The 17,691-nt window shown below is 41.2% G+C and overlaps 1 protein-coding gene across 5 annotated transcripts in view; it reads left to right on the forward strand.

Annotated features, from left to right (window-relative positions):
* Positions 1-17,691, forward strand: part of Ano6 (anoctamin 6) — a 183,531-nt gene that overhangs the window by 36,187 nt on the left and 129,653 nt on the right. For 3 of the 5 annotated variants that reach the window (XM_063254601.1, XM_013159322.3, XM_013159320.1), the window contains exon 2: positions 6,539-6,601. The exons of the other annotated variants lie outside the window; for them this stretch is intronic. In XM_063254601.1, coding sequence (XP_063110671.1) covers positions 6,539-6,601 — 63 coding nt within the window. The remainder of the gene's footprint in view (positions 1-6,538; positions 6,602-17,691) is intronic. 5 annotated transcript variants of the gene reach the window in all.

Here is a 17,691-nt window from a genome sequence, read left to right on the forward strand (position 1 = left end):
GTTTGTATCTTTATTTTATTTTGTCCTTGGTCTGCTAATTTCTTTGACTTACAACTGCTGCTTTTAATTTGAATTTCTTAGTTTTTGGCAAGTTTCTATGGACTCTTGCAAGAGTAATCAGTTATGTCGTATTTTTTTCTCATTTAGACCCTTAAGGTAATTTTGAGTTTTACTTTTTATAAATTTGAAGAAGTAATATAGCAATGCTGTACCTGGACTGAAGATTAAACAGTTTTTAGGGCTTTTTTTTGAGACAGAGTCTCTGTGTTGTCCAGGCTGGCCTTGAACTCACTATATAGCCTAAACTGGTTTCAGGTTTAGGATTCCTGAGTGCTGGGATTATAGCATGCACCACCATGCTTGGCCAGGAGATTAAGCAGCTTTGAAATAGGCTATTAATATTGAAAGTAGAACTATTAGTATAGACCTCTGATACATTAATTTCACAATGGTTAACCTAATGATTAGGTGATGAAACTTTACCTTGACTACACATGTACATATTTGTCCTAATGTACATATGCATAAAAAGTGTGGAACAAATCTTCCAAAGTCAAATTTTTAAAGTAATTAGTATTGCTTGGTGTTAGAATGCTATTAGCTTTAGTAGAGCTTCCTGTCCATGTAATGACACTAAACACATGACCACGGGCCCCCGATAATAAGATTTAGAAAAGGAATTTACAATGCCAGAGTACTAATTTGGCTTGAGGCTGGGACCCCTCAGTATCAAGTGATTGTTGTGCAGTTGAAACATGCTGGAGCTTGGATTCTGACAATTTTGGATGCTTGACAATTTCTGGTAATCAAAGGTAAAAGCAATTCATGGTGTTATCAGACTTTTTAATTTGTGAGTGAAAGGAGCAATTCTTTATCTTTTGTCTTATGTTGGCAATTCCATCCTTATTTACAAAGACATTGGCATTTTCATTATGAAAATGGCTCTCCTGGATTTGTAGCTGAGTCCATTAATTTGGTGTTTCAAAAGTGATTGGCATTCACCTATGTAAGTTACCTTTGTACAAAAGCAACTTAAAATTGATTTTGAAGTGTCTTGATTTTAAAGATAATTTCAGTCATCTGTTCCTTCTGTGTTGGATCTACTGTATTGAAATATTAAATTCTGGATCACTAAGGAATAAATAGAGCATGTCTCATGTGCAGAAATGATGACATGAGTCATCAGCATTCCCCAAATCCCTGATTAAAACTAAAACTACCGGGCTGGAGATTTAGCTCAGAAGCATAAGCACCTGCCTTGCAAGTGGCGAGGTTCTAAGTTCGATCCTCGGTACCAAGAAAACAAAAATACCAAACTAAAAATAGCCTGGCTCTGACCCTCCATTCTTCCATCACTTATTTTCTCCCATATCTTGCAGTGTGGAATGGTAATAATAATAAATATATTAACAATTATCTTTTAATAGTAAGTGTATTTTCCTAAGAGTTTACGCTCAGGCTTCATATTATGTACTTTATCTCCATTATCCTATTTAATTTTTACTGTGGCTGTATGAAAATTGTTAGCATGACTGGCCATTTTACAGATGAGGAATATTTCCCAACTGTTCACCCTGTTTTTCTCCTGAGCCTCGGTTTTTATTATTTTCCTACCAAATTCTGTGATTCAGAGGAAGGGAGAATCACTTTGAACAAGCAGAGAAAGTTTGACCAGGGCTTGGGGACTAAACCAAACTGAAATTTGATACAGAAAGGCTAAGAAGTGATCTGTCGAGATTACTGGATCACTGAGCATAAAGTTCAGAAACTAGAAAGGCAAGTGTGGAGGACCACCTGGATGGCTTTCCTTGAAAGAAGATTTTTCTATTTTTTCTCCTTCGGAAACACCTTCAGAAAGTTTAACATTGCGTAGAGTTGAAGCGCAGAGTTTAGGACGTTGGCTCCAGTTTCTTCAGTTTTACAGTGCAGACATCTCCTGAGGTGAATGTCCGCTATCTTTTCCACCTGTTTCGTCTGCTCTTTTTGGCCTGGGCTTACTGTTTGCCCAGTATTGTGTTAGGACCGTAGGGACACGGTTCTTTCCTGTAGAAAGTTCTTCTGGACCTCATCATGTTCCAGAAATGTCCACATTTGTAATCCCATAGAAAAGGTTTTGGAATTCTATCGAGTTAATTCCAGTCTACCACTTCCAGTGCAACACATGGCAAGGATAAAGATACTACTAAGACATGTTTGTAGTTGTGGGGACACAGGGGTTCTAAGTCTGGTCAGAATAATGGCTAATTGGAGTAAAGGCCTCCACTCAAAGCTGGACCTGGGTCTTCTTAATTCATGAAGAGGGGAGTGGCTTGGGGATGAATGATTGAGAGAAAGGTGGCAAGTTTGTGACTGCTGTGAGGCTAGGTAGGAGATTTGAAATCACTTCTACAATATGCAGAAACAGTAATCGGCATATCACAGACTGGGGCAGTATCTCATGTTTTGGGGTGGGTGCTGCAATTTTGATGTGTAACTGTCATGTCCTGAATGCCATGGAAACTCAATCTCAGCCCACAGTGGCCTAGCTCACATCTACTGCTGGGGAGCTGTAGGTGGGGCATCACTGACCTGTTGCATTGCTTTAAAGACTACACTTCAGCACCTGGCTAGACCCATTTGCATTGCTTAGAGCCAGCTGAGGGATAAGGAAATATCCTAGCCAGTTGAATACAGATCAGCGCACAACTAGGACCCAATGCTCTTCTTTCAAGGAGAGCCATCCAGGTTGCCCTCCACACTTCCCTTTAGAAACTTTGTGCTCAGTGATCTGCTAATCTTGACACAGATCACTTCTTAGCCTTTCTGTATCAAATTTCAGTTTGGTTTAGTTCCCAAGCCCTTGGTGAAACTTTGTCTATTCAAAGTGATTCTCCCTTCCTCTGAATGCATGGAGCCTGTACTTGACTATTCCAGATACATGTTTATTTTTGAGTTTTGATCTTCTCAAGTGGCAACTTTTTTGTGTCTTTGATCTCTGAACTCCTGCATTTATTTATTTATTTAACCTCTTTATGACAGGGTCTTGCTGTGCAGTTCAGGCTGGCCCTGAGCTCACTTTGTAGCCCAGGCTGATCTGGGACTTGCAGCAATCTTCCTGCCTCAGTCTCCCAAGTGCTGGGATTACAAGTGTACATGAACTCCTGTTTTTAAAAAACAGACTAATTTCTAACAACATAAAATTACATAAATAAATTTTAGCTTTAGATAATCATATTTCTTCTGATACATGGCATTGTGTTATAGTCTGAAACCACATGCATTAAAGTATAAAACTAGGTTGGGACACAAAATTATATATCATTTGTTTTCTAGATTTAAAAGAAATCCTGGTGAAAAGTCCTTTTTAAAAAATTTTAATTATTATTACTATGACACTTTCTTCATTAATTATCAGCACAGGAAAAAAGTCTTTTGAACTTAGCTAAGCCAGGCCTCAAAAAGTCAGTAATAAATAATCTTGGACTGTAGTTCTTTGAGTTGTGAGATTTATTAAAAATACTATGAAAGACAAGTGCCATGAGCAGAAAGAGTCCTGAATCCTGCCGCAAGTCACTTCCTGGGTCAGCCTGAATTATTCAGTGCATCACGAACCTAGGTTTCTTTACACACCACACAAGGCTGTCAGTGTCAGAGTGGCCACGTTAGGTTTTAACTCACGGAGGACTTCTGGGTGGTTATGTGCACAGGGTTAGTTGAATGCACCCCCATGTGTTGATTTAGCTGGCGAAGCCTGTACTAACAGAAGATCAGTGAAGAGCTGAGGCTGTGTTTTCTCCTAGTTCTGGATGCTGGAAGGCCAAGGTTACTGTGGCAGCACCTTGGATCTCTGCTCAGTCCTTTACCCTTACTCCATTTACTTCAGATTCTCTGTGTCACTGTGTGGCCATTCCTCCACGTACCAGAAACCCCTGGTGTCTTCTGCTGTGTCCAGATCCCCCCCCCCCCCCCCCCGGTCTCTTGGATACTGGAGATTGAACACAGGACCTTGTGCTTGCCAAGCAAGTGCTTATGCCACTGAGCCGTATCCCTGGCCCCAAAATTTCCTCTTCTTATAGTAACCCCAGTCTGACTGGATTAGGGCCTGTTTTACCAGCTTCCTCTTTGAACTTAAATATCTTATTAAAGACCCTGTCTTCAAATGTAGCCCTAAGGTACTGGGAACTTTAATATATGAATTTTGGGGAGTCACAATTTCTTAACATCTATTTTTTAAACTATTGATTTATTTTAACTTATATGGAGACTAGTATAAAGAAGAAACTAAAAATAGCCCAGTACCTAGTTAATAGGCATGGAAAGGAGGGGGCAGGTATAGGTAAAGATAATGCAAAGTTTATTGATGGACATTAAAGGAAAAATTGACATTCTCCCCTAAACCTCTCCTACACTAGGCAGCATCTTTAAAAACATTTATAGAAATATCATATAGAGGCCCCAGGTATTAATGTATCATGGGGTATCCAGGTTTGTTTCTGCACACTGATTGGCCTTTGAAATGGCCCTATTATATTACATTGTGTATGCATCAGATTTAAATTTTGTTAAATTTAATGAGAATTTCAGTTGTTTCTAGGTCCACCCTGCATTACAAACAATGAACTTGGATTCCTTTAAAAAATGTAAGATGAGTAGTGATAAGCCACCCAGTAAAATCAGCTGGCCTCAGATTTGCATGAAAAAGGCCTTGTTTTTCAGCTCATTGTGTATTGGACTTTACTAGAGTTGTGAAAGGTGTTTGAGCCTCTCTGACTCCCTTACTTCCCAGGCCACCCCCTCCCCCTGCAAGGTAAGAAGGGCCAGGATTTCCGAGGCGGCACTGCATTGTAGCACTGCGTCAAACCGCTGCCCAGGAAGAAAGAAGGTCTGTCTGAGTCATCAGTAAGTGTGGCCTATTTCTAGTTAAGTAAAACAGTTGTTTTTGTGGGAATTGCTGTTTCCATGCCCACGACAGCATATGAATCCTTTTTGACTGCTTCCACCCTTTGGCAAGGGGCCCGCTTACTAATGGAATGTGAGGAGCCTTACCGCTAATTACGATTTATAGTGGGGACTGGGACCCAGGCTGCTCATTGCATTTGCAGACTCCCGTTCCAAGCCTCTGAGATGAAGTGCGATGCAAGTTCAGGTCTTGTGCCCAGCCCTCCCTCCTTCCCTGGGACCAGCCTTTCAGCCACGGGGGTCGTCCGGCTTCATTTTGTAAGTTGTGCCATGGGGCACATGGTCTGTTCTGAAGAATGGCTCATTTTATGGAAAGAGGCTGGCCAGCAGGGGGGTGCTTCATTTCCAAGCTCCCCGGAGAGTTCATTTTCATCTGGGACTTTCAGCTACATGTGGCCTGCTGGTGTTTTATTTACCCAGATGTGAGAAATAGTGGTAATGAACAGCTCTCTTCTAAAGCAGCCAGGTTTCCCCACAGAATCCTAGGGAAATGTGTGTAGGCCTAGATGTAGCTTATGCCCTTATTAATGCAAATATTTCTGAGGCTTTGGCTTTGTGATGCTTGTGGACATGCTGTGTGTATGAGCTTTGGTGCAGGAAAAATATAATTTAGCGATAGATATAAAGGTAGTCGACAGTGTTTCTAATTACTGTTTGTTTAGCTCACCATTACCTACTAAGTGGGTTTAAGTAACCTCAGGCATAGGGAATGTAATGTTCATATTACAGTCAACCATGCAAATCAAATTCTAACTAAGCATTGCAGAGAGCACACCATGGAGTCACTTTATAGAAGTATTTCCTTGAATTTTAAATTTAGAACTGAGAGCATTTTGGAATAGGCATTTCCCACCTGTCTTTCATCATCAACACAAGTGATACACACATCCAAAATCAACCTACTGTGTGGTACAATCCCATTTAAATGTCATCAGTCGCTTCTGGCATTCAGTTCTTTTTAATTTAACACAGGAACGAGGGAGGGAGAAACTTATGAACCTCTCCTGTCTTTTCACCTTTCATTGTCTGGAATGGTAAATTGAAGTGTTCTGAGGGTCTAGAATAGTGTTTGTCAACCGTGGATTCAGCTTGGCATCAGCCTGGAAATTTTAAAATTACTGATGACTGAGGACTGCCCCAGAGATTCTGGTTTAATTGTCTGGAACAGTCTGCACTGGGCTTTTTAAAAGTTCCCTAGAGGATATTATTGTGCACCAACAGTTGAGAGATCATGTCATCTAGTGATTCTCAGCTGTGGCTGCCGATTGGCATTGTCTGGAAAGCTTTTGAAAGAAAACAGTGATGCTCCATCAATTAAAACTGTATTTCCGGAGGAGAAAGCCCGTACTTTTTACAAAGCTCCCAGGCAATCCTGATACACAGCAAGGGTTAAGGTCAATCGACTGATTTAATTTTCCCTTATCATGAATATGAAAAAATAAGGCAAAGGTCAAATGGCTTGGTCAAGGTCAAAATGTAGTTGTTGCACTGGTGGTTTTGGGATTCAGATCTGATGCTTCCTTCCTGGTCTGCCTGCTGCCTAATGAATGCCATTTCTTATGTTTGTCTGTTGTATTTGTTCTGCCTCCTCATCCTTCAGGTGATGTTCCAGCCTCCGGGAGGCCTTTTCTGACTCCTGCTAGTGTCCTCCCATCCATGCTGGGTAAGATCCTCTTTTGTATTTAAATGGCACCATCAGTTGAGGAGGACAGGCACTTATCTTTCTTGGAATTGTATAGTGTGTTTTAGAGTCCTAGATACTATTTGTTGAAGTTCCCTGACTTACAAATTTATCAGTTAGTCCATATGGGTTGCTAAAAATAATCTATTTCTTAGAAGGCCCACCTTCTGAAAATAGCTTCTGAAAGCAAAATTTATTTCCTAATTGTCTATGACCTGCTTCACTGTAGGTCAGGATCCCATGAATAAAGCCTTCCCACCCTGCTTTGCAGCAGAGAGAGGTTTGGCAAGAAATGTTTGATGAGGAATATAACTCAGAGACATTGATTCCCAGCAAAAAAAAAAAAAAGGAAAAGGAAAAGAAAAAAAATGTTTGAAGGAATTTTGATGACAAAATGTACAAATGAGATTCTAGTGACTTCACATGGTTGTTAAGCGCAGTGCAGCATCCAGGGACCTTGAATGATGCACTTAGAACTGTACTGGCATAGGGAAAGGGGCGGGGGCACTCCCTGAAGACAGATGTTGTCTGAGAACATAATGTCATTTCATGAAAATTATCTGTTTTAAGGACTGGATTATTTTCTTAAGCATAATGAATATATAATGTTTCATTTCTATGGTTAAATGAAATTATTTGGACGAATACACAGTAACTTGTGTCTTTTAGGGGGAAAATATTTTCATGTTTTCAATATTTATATTCATGTGTCTGTAACAGATATGTTTCAGGAAGTAAGACTGCAGATTACATCGCTAACCTACAGGTGGACAGGAGGCCCCATATGGACATCATAGAAATTAATGGTTTTCTTGGATAGAAAAATCAGAGTTAAAAAGTTTTGGAACCAAGACTGGGCTATTTTGCAGGGTGAAACTCAAAATGTTAAGATAGTGCAGACCAGAAAGAACAATAACCAATGTGTATATTACCATTTAGAAACCTATTTAATGAGACTTAATAGGTCTATGCATCTTTATCAGGAGTAGTTATAGCCCAGTGTGACAGTGTGGAATTGAAGCCACCATAGTATCAGTGAAAAAAAATCTTCCTAAAATAAATATACTATTCCAAATATCCCTGGAGAAGGCCAAAGTATCTTGAAAATACAAGAGAAAGCAATTTAGTCAGAGGTAAATGTAAAAGATTTATAAATTAAATAATTGTTACTACACTGTGAAAAATCCAAAATTTTATAGCTTTTGTAAAGATAAAATATGAAAGTTTGAAGACCTATCTTCTACCTTTTCTTTTTGGATGAAAAGGTAAACCAATAATAGCTACTGATGATAATAGCAACTCTTAACTTAGCCAAAATATATAAGGGAAGAGAAGGAGAGGAAGAAGGGTGTGTTAAATATGTAAGGTTCAGTGTTCAGTGTTTTCACTTATGTCATGCCATTAAATCTTTATGACTGCCCTGCAAGTTAGGACTTTCTCACATCAGATTTTACACTGCATCTGTTCACGAGGGAGCTGAGCCAAAAATGAAATCCGAGTCTGTCTGCTTTCAGAATTCTCATGTCACTGGTCTTTTATGGTGTGACAGTGAGAAGTCTTCAGAGGACACAAATCATTAGCCATGAGCATTTGCCATGCTAGTGGAAGAGGATTGGCTTTTGCTTCTCTTGGCATTCTTACTAAACATCAATAATTTCACAGGAAATAAGTGTTGGTGAGGTGAGGCTTATACACTAGAGGAGGGGAAATGAAGAGAGGAACGTCAAAGGATGTGAAATTTAAGTTAAAGATGAGTAAATTTTCATTACATCTAACGTGCAACGGGAGGTGGTGGGAGACCCCACTAATTTTATCGTGGTAATCATTGCACTGTGTGTATGTGTATCAAGTCACATTATGTACCCTCAATGTAGTCAGTCACCATTCGTCAGCTAAATGTTCTAAAAGGGAAGAAAAAATGGCTAATTTTGCCCAAAAGTCTTATAGTCTTAAAATTTTGCGATCTGATTCTCAAACTGTTTGTTTGGCTTGGGGTAGACAGCCATGCAAAATGGTTGACCATTTCTCCTTTTCTCTGAAATTCCTGGATTTGAGAATCCTGCCTCCTCTGCTGGTGAGCTGTGTGGTCTTAGGCAAGTCACTTAGCCTCTCTGTGCCACAGGCTCCTCGCCAGTAAAACAGGAACAGCACTAACTTGATTGCTGTTCATTTTCCTCTCCTAGGGTGTACACTATACACCCGTAGAATGGTTCTGTCCTGCACTCACATGTCTGGTTTTCTCTGCTAAGAGCCCTGTCTGCTTTCCTTTGGCTGACGTCTTCTCCTTTCCATGTCAGAAGCACAGGGGTCTCCTGTGTTGCTTCCTGTGAGAGTCCTGCCGAAGCCTTGCCGTGACGCAGTGTGCCTGGAACAGGGTGCAGGTTCTGAATGAGCCAAGGGTTACAGTTCTAGATCATGAGCTGGTCTGAAGCCGCTGTTTGTAAAGACTTATTGCCGAGTGCGGGACATTCACCTTGAGTCACAGAGGTGCTTGGTGTTTTCTTGTGAGCTCGTCCTTATCTCGGCAGCACTGGCCACGTTTCCTGCTCCATCTTGATTCTGTTCACAGCCTGCTTGTTGTTTTCCCGTGTATTTCTTCTGGGCCTCTGCATTTTGGCTCTTCCCAGCTGTCCTTGGGTGATCCCGTGCCTTTCTTGGGTCCTCCTGTCTGCACTCCTTGACTCTGCCTTGCTTCATGGCTGGCCGCGGTACCTCTTTGTTGGTTGTCTGATTCACATCTGAATCTTGTTCGAACCTGAGCTTGCACTTCCTTCACTGCTCCGCATCGTATCAGTGATTCCACCTAGTTGCTCAGGCCCGAACCTGAAATCATCCTGGAGTCCCTCCTCCTGTCACCTCTCATCTTCCCTCCGTCAGCGCCCATGCGAATCCGAGCACTCTAATCCCCTACCAGGCACCTACATTTGAGCCAGTAGCCACCAAATCTTGCTGGAACTTCTGCAGTTGCTTCCTGGATCCTCTTCCTGCCTGCCTTCATGTACTTCCTGGTCTCAAGACCGCCACTGTGATCCTTCTGCTTGATACCTTTCTGTGGTTTGTTCCTAGTGGCCCCGCTACAAACCCTATAACATCCAAACTCTTGCCATGCACGTGAGGTCCCGCCACGCCATCCTCATGTCTTTGCTTCTCTCTGTGCTTAAGCCACCTTGGCCTCCTGCTACCCTTGACATGTCAGCACCCTTCCTGCCCGCCGTCCTCATCCCAGCTCTTCCTCCGCACACCGCCTTCCTCGCCTCGGATGCTGATATTGCACTTGATTCCGTTCTTCCTTGGTTGTCACCTGCTTATATCTGGCACCCCTGACTCACCTGTCTAAAATATCACTGCTACTCTTTATACTGTCAACCAGCTTTATTTCAAAGCACCATCTGAAGTTGGTATATTTGTAAGTATATTGTCTGTATATTTATAGGTTGGAAGCTCCACAAACGTGCTGTTTCGGTGCTCGTTAAGTGTTCATTGAATGACTAAATGAGCAAATTAATGCTCCAGTACCTTTCTATTAAAAAAGAACACCATCCTAGAGCCTTATGTCCCTCTCTCTTACTCATTTCTCTGTTCCCTTTTAAAGCAGAACTTTAGAACTGTTATCTATGTATCTTATATCGCCTGTTCATTACTCATGTTATAATCTGGGGTCTTTGCCCATCTCTGTACTGAAATTGAGTTTGTTAGAGTCATCCCAAATCTGTTTGCTCTTTTCAGTGGATACATTTCACCTAATTGGATCTCTGAGTAGCTTTAAGTACACTTTTCTGTTTTCTTCTTGAAATTACCTCTTGACTGGCTTCCTCTTCCCTGCAAGCCATCCTTGATCCTTTCCTGACATTGCCTTTATTGTAGGCCTTGAAATGTTGAGAATCCTTTGGTGCCGGCCTTAGACGCTCACCACTCTGCACACCCATTGATGCCCCAGGGTTTAAGTAAGGACCCGGGCAGCTGAAGATACCGCTCACCACTCCCTTTAAGGTCATCTGCAACACTGAGCTCTCCTGAGTTCCAAAGCCACGTCACTGCCTCCTGATACCTGTCTGGGTTGTGTCTTGTCCAAGAAGGAAGTCTCGAGTTCCCTCCATGAGCCATTTGCCCCATCCTGCCTCTTCACCCCATGTCTTTGCCTTCTCGGTAAGTGAGACTCTTGGCCTCTCATGTCTGAAGTCAGAAAAGTTACCTTTGCACACTGATAACTCATATGTGCTTCGTCAGCCTCCCTCCCTTAAGTGCTTTCAGTTCTACTTTCAAAATGATTTGAATTTGTCTTCTGTCTCCACCTCGGTCAGCACCGTCTCCTGGACTCAGTAGCAGTCTGGCTGTTGGTCTGAGTGCCCTGTGATGCCACACTCGCTTGGCTGCCAGCACTTGCTGTCACCAGGCTCTGGCTTCCTTTTCCACCTTACTTAGTTCCCTGGCCTCGCATCTCTTCACTGTTGGGCAGTCGCAGTCACACCATTTGATTACACCCTTCACAAACGCAGGCCGGGCTTCCCTTCCTTGAACACTCTTTCCTGAACCCTGCGTGGCCAGCTTCTTCTCATCCCACCAGTCTGAATTTAAATGGCCCTCCTCCCTGGGTACCCAGCCCCACAGTCTTTCTTCTTGTATTCTGTATCATGATCCCTGTTTATTTCCTCAGCAGAATGAATTATTTTTAAAGTATTTACATCTAGTTTTTGTTATGAATAGAAGCTTCCTTAAAAGAAATGTCTGCTTTGTTGCTACATCTGCATCTGTGTGAGGCACAAGCCCGGCATGCAGTAGGTTCCAGAACAGCGATTCTTCTGGTTATACACAGGTGCTCACAAGGTGTGTGGCGGGAGACCTCTTTTGGTTTTTTAAACAGGGCTGGAGATTAAACCCAGCAAGCGTTTTACCACTGAGATGCATCCGTAGCCCATCTTCTTTCTTTTTAAAGAGAGGAAAAAAAATGGAAGATTTTTATTTTTCAGTTTTATTTAATTAGCTTATGTTTACATAATCGGAAAAATAACACTGCACGATTTGTTAAGGAAAGCAGTGTTTCCCCTTCTGTTCTGTGTTCCCCAGAGGCCAGTGTTTTCAACTTTAACCATTTTTAATGGTAATTGTTTATAAGCTTGATCACTAATTAATACACTTACATTATGATTTGTGTGGTTTTCTCTTTTAGGCATTATTATTATTATTATTGTTATTTTTGGTACTGAGAATTGAACTCATGACCTCACACTTGCCAGGTGGGTACTTAGCCGCTAAGCTAAATGCCCAGCTCTAGGCATTATCTATTAATGCTAGAGTGAGTGTTTGGCTGTGAGTGTTTGGCTGTCTTTCATCCACCCTCACCTCTTACCCCTTCCAGCAGACCTTCTGAACTTCACATCTGCCCTACAATAACTGCAGCTGTATTATAATTTGAGAAAAATCAATCTGCAGCAGTCAAGGTGTCTAAATTTATTACAGTTCTGTAATGGTCCCCACGGATGAACCATGTTGTGTACCCGGATTGGTTTTCCTCTTAAGTCTGAACAACAGATACTGACTGTATTTCCTAATTTTTGATGTTGTGATGAATAACTCAAGTCTCACATTGTTCCTCAGCTGTAAATTCCCTCCCAAACAGGGAACTCTTGTCAATTCCATCATTTAGTGGGAAAGGCGTCCTGCAGGATCCCACAGGAGCCTCCCCCACTCCTTATCTAAATTGTCCTCTGGCCCTGAGGGATTCCCTTTCACCCTCTTACGGCCATCTCCCATCTCAGGCTCCTTTTGTCTTGCTTTAGAGCACTAATTTTTTTTTTTCATTTATTACTTCATTTTGGTGGAGCACATTTCCCAGTGCCTCATGGAAAAAGGATGTGAAAGAGAGAAGTAATTTTTTGAGACTTTCTTCCCTGGTTTTCCAGTGATGACATCACTGTGTATGTAACTTTAGGGTGGGAATCATCTCTCTGAAGTTTGAAACCTTTTACTTTCAAGAGTTGTGCTTGGGAACTTCCTTGAGTTCCTTAAATTGGATCTGACTTATAGTCCTTTGAATGAAAAGCTCTTTGTCTCTGGAATTGTGTAGACTTTCCTCTTGGAACCCATTGTTGTATGATTAATTAGCATGTTGAAAATGTAGTAGACTTTTCTCAATGGCAAGACCCTCCCTCTGTTTTCTTTTTCTTTCTTTCTTTTTTTCTTTTGGTTTGTTTTATTTATTTTTGAAGGGGAAAAGATGTGCTTAAGATCTTTTCAGTTCTGGGAGAATGCTCTTCCATGCTGGGGCATCTCCTGCTTTGACAAGTACTTGTATTCGATTTTGTTGGGTCATGAATACTTCTGTTTTGTGCATATTGACTGTCCTGGATTAGTCCCCAGATTTTTCAGGATTCCTGTTACCTATCTCTGTTTTGGCTCAGCATTTATAAATATTTCTCAATTGTATCTTTCAAACCATTAGCTGAATTTTAAATTTGTGTCATCATTTTAACTTCCAAGAGTTCTTTATTCTCTGAATAGTTTTCACTTTCATGTCTGTCTTTATGTCCTTATTTCATGAATGTGCTTTTGTCAGATCTCTGAAGCTGCTAGTTTTTGTTTTCTTTTTCTGTGATACTTTTTCCCCCTTTTGTTAAGTTGCTCTGCTGTTTCCCTGTGAGACGCTTTGCTTAATGACTAGGAAGTCTTGCCAGGCCCTGTAGGCTTCACTCTAGGGTGACCCACCTGGACTTTTGCTTTTAGAAAACTGGTGTTAGTATTTTTAGGTCTTTGTTTTAAGTCTCTTTGAGACAGGGTCTTGCTGTGCAGTTCAGGCTGGCCTTGAGCTCACTTTGTAACCCAAATTGGTCTTGAACTTGCAGTGATCCTCCTGCCTCAGCCTCTGGAGTGCTGGATTACAGGTGTGTGCCACCACGCCCAGTTTATTTTCTTTTCCCTTCCCTTTGTTTCCCTTGTTTTTCCTCCCTGTGGTGACAGAAGGGTTAAAATTCTCCACACAAACCGTATTGCACAACACTAACACACTACATTAATGAAAACTCCCTCCCTCCCTCCTTTCTTTTCCTTTCCCTCCCTTTCTCTTCTTCTGTTTCCTCTTTTTAACTTGGAACTGACTAGGGTTCCAAGCCAAAATATAAGCAGTCACACAGTTAAGTAGGAATCTCATTTGGTAGTCATCTTTTATGTAAGTCAGGATGGAAACCCCATCCTCAGCTGGGCTCAGAATCTTCCAGTCGGGAGATCTCTGTGCCTCTTCTCTGAGAGCACGTTCCCAGGCTTCACTGGGTGCTGCTGGAGCGGGAAGTGTCAGTGTCTCTGTGCTAAGCATGGGGGAATGGCTAGTGTTCTGAGATTGACTTCAAGTCAGTCTCCTTCCCTTGGGGTGAGGAGCTGTGCTGCCAGTCCCCAGCTCCTAGGAGGTTTGCTATTACAGAATCACTCCGCTTCTGGTGTGGGATGAAGCTTCTTCGGGTTTGCTAAGCCAGCTACCACTTGGTTGTTTGCTTTCCATCTTCCAACACTGTGTTACCGTGTCTATCTGTATTCTCTTTTTATTCTAAGGTAGCAGAACTAAATGTACGCATTCAGTGTTCTGTCTTGAAGTATAAGTTTCAGGGATGTGAGTTTTTAACTGCTATTTTTGGGGCATTTGATTACACGTGTGAGACAGATTTCTGTGCAACCCTGAATCTCGATTTCACTTGCTTTAATTCTTTTAAAGCATGAGAGTAGGGTGGGGTATGGTGGGAAGTCCCTCGACCTGAAGAGATGAGTTGGCTTCTATGCTTAGATATGCTATGAACTCTTTAAAACTGCACATTTTTCTCTTACTGATATTTCCCATCTAGGAGACCAAGGAATTGAAATAGATTATTTCAAGGTCTCTTTTTACCCATAGCTTAGCAGTTAATCATGTGTGACTGAGCACCAGAAGAGGAGACAGTTGCAGCAACCAGTAGAAGAAATGTAAAATTTAAATATCTTCTCATATTTGTCAGTCTGAGTAATTCCAGTATCTTGAACATCCCAGCTAAAATTGCAGCCCACATTCCATGACTAAGAAACTGTTAAAAGGTTAAAAATTCTGAAATTTTTTTCCTTCTGGGCTGTTAGCAGATTAGCCAGTTCCAAAGCACACTTGGGTTTGTGTTCCCAATAGCCAGATAAAATGTTGGTTTTGCACAGAAGAATAGGAAAGATAATAAAGGCAGAAGTCTGTTTCTCTGCCCTTTCCCTCTGGCAGAGATGCCGGTCCTGGTAGCGCCCCCCAGGAAGCCTGTCCTTCCTCTCGGAGCTGTGTGTGGGGAGATCCTAGCCCTGTCTGCATTTTCCCCTTCTCTTCCAAGTTGTTTCCCAATCGGGCTGTGCATGTCACTGTGGTTTTGAATGGTGTGTTTGATCGTAACCCGTGTGCTCCCTGTGGTCAGCACAGTGACTGTGGAGAAAGTCAGGCTTTAAAAGAGTTGACCTTGTGTTTGAAAGACAAGGCCAGGGGCTCCCTAAGACTGTGCTTCAGCAGTTAAGTTGTACTTCAGAGCCACCCCACTCTAGTTGCTAGGACAACATCTCCTTGGGGCAAGATGTAAGACTCATTTTGAGTGGGTTCCCAGTGGTTCTAATATATTTGATTCTTGCATTGACTCTTGGGAACCTGAAACCGAAAAGAAATAAAATTCTTGAGCATTTGCAGAGAGCTCAGGAAAAAAAATGGGGAAGGGTGGAGCCCAGCACTGCTAGTCAGCTGCCTTCCTCCTGTTGAGTCACTGGAACCTTCAGGCTCTTGCTGTCTTCCTGTCTTTTCCGTGCCCTCTTTTTTCCTTCGAGGTGGATCCCTTGATGAGAGAGGCACTGGAAACTCTTCTCTCCTCCCTTCCAAAGCACATATGTGTAAAATGTATGTAGTGTGAAATATATATGTTCCTTGTGTAATTTGTATAATAGAAGTATATGTTACTTACGTAACGCTTTTCTGTGTATTTACACTAAATATTTGCATCTTCCTTCGCTCATCTGTTTGCTTACTGTGAAACCCTTCATCCGTAGTTCTGTCCTTCAGTGACCCCTCGTTTTTATTTTTCTTTATCAATATCTATGTGTGAAAGAATGCGTAATAAGAATACTTACACTTCATCCTACAACACAAAGTACAGTCAACAATAAAATAAAAATAAGACTTTCTTCAGCCTTATGGTCACCTAGGTTCCACTGTGTCATTCATTCATTTAGTAAATATTTAGTGTCAACTCTGCAAGGCCTATGCGGGATCCTGAAGTTCTATAGCAGACCAAATAGACACAGCACTCAGCAGTCTTATCATGACTGTTTTCTCTCATTTTTAAAGATATGTTTGTATTTTCAATTGACTTATAGTGTAATGCTATATTTATAGAGTACAATGTAATGTTTCAGTACATATGTACGATGTGTAATGATCAAATCAGGGTAATTGTCATATGCATCACTTCAGACATTTATTATTTCTTTGTGTAGGGAAAAGTAAAAATCTTCCCTGTAAATTATTTTAAAATTGATAATTATAAGCAATCATACTTATACCATGCTACGTACAGAACTTTGGAAGTCATTCTCCTAATTGCACTCCTGTAGCCATTAACTATTCTCTTTCCTTCCTCTCTCTCCTTCCTGGGTTTTGGAAGCCACTATACTATTCTTGTCCTCTATGTCCTTTAGCTTTCACATAAGAACGAGATGTGTACTTGTCTTTCTGTACTTATTTCACTTCATAAAATGTCCTCCAGTTCCATCCATCTTGCGCAAAAGACAGGATTTTGATTCTCTTTATGGCCAAGTAATACACCATTGTGCATGTATAACACATGGGTAGGTTGATCCTATGTCTTGGCTATTATGAATAATGTTGCTGTAAGCATGAGAATGAAGGGGTTGTTGGTTTGTTTTACTCAGATTCTTTTAAAAATTCTTGTTATTAGTTTTCCCCATTACAGAAATGACATATGCTTCTTGTTGTGCATTTGTAACTGGCTTCTTAATATGAAGCCATTAAAGCAAAGTAGAAAAATACTAGGTCACAATTTTGTTTTCAAAAGTCACTTTAGCTACTGACAGACAGAGGTAGAAGGGGGTGAAAGTTACTGTGGGGACCATCGGGAGACTAGTGCCATAGTCCAGACCAGCGTGCAGGGTACTTGGCAGAGTTAAGATGGAGAGGAAGATAGTCAAGAAATCTCCACACCACAGGATAAAGTTTGGCTTTTTCTTGACCAACTGAATAGATGGCAGAACCATTTTCTGAAATAAGAAATAATGGAGAAACATTATTTATAGGTTTGGGTGAGAATGTATGGTTATATAAACTTACATCCTATATTAGCTGAGCCTGAGATGTGTACTTTTCTAAGTGGAAGTGTCCTGTAGATGGTTGGATGTATGAGTCTGGAGTTTAAAAGACATATGAAATAGAACCATGCATTTGCATTTGGAGCTGTGGTTTAGATGTGTTCAACGATGTCATGGTATAAATTATAGAGAAGCAGGATGTACATGAAGCCCTGAGTCTAAAGGTCCAATCAGGGAGGAAGTACCAACCTTAGGGACCAGAGACATGGAAGAAATTCTAGAAGAATGACTCCCAGAAAGGGAGTCCTCAAAGCGTGTTACAATCAGCTGTATAAAGACATTGAGATGTCAAGTAAGACAAAAATGTAAAGTAGACCTTAGTTTTAGGAGCATGCAAATCATTACTGACTTTTGCAAAGCTGGCCACTGGAGGTCGAGGCTGAATCCATATCTGAGAGGTGCCAGCATACCTGAACTTTCATCAGTGGAATCCAGAAAGGTAATGTCACGGTGCAGTAGGTGCAGTGGGGTAGGCTGACGAAAGTTGTTTTAATGCTTTATGATAATCTCTTATCTTTATTGTTTTATTCTGATTACAAAGCAGTATATACTCATTGTAAATGTTTTAAGTCTTAAAAATACGAACAAAAATAATCTCCATAGTTGCATCCTCACATACACAGCTATAGTTAAGATCTGACCTTTAAGATTTTTCTGCACTCAGTCTGTTGCATGTACACACAGTTTATAGCACTTAAATTTACAAAACTTGAGTT

This window comes from Cavia porcellus, unplaced genomic scaffold, assembly GCF_034190915.1.
Source record: "Cavia porcellus strain 051 isolate PalLab524CR breed Dunkin Hartley unplaced genomic scaffold, mCavPor4.1 scaffold_8, whole genome shotgun sequence".
Taxonomy (NCBI): Eukaryota; Metazoa; Chordata; class Mammalia; order Rodentia; family Caviidae; genus Cavia; species Cavia porcellus.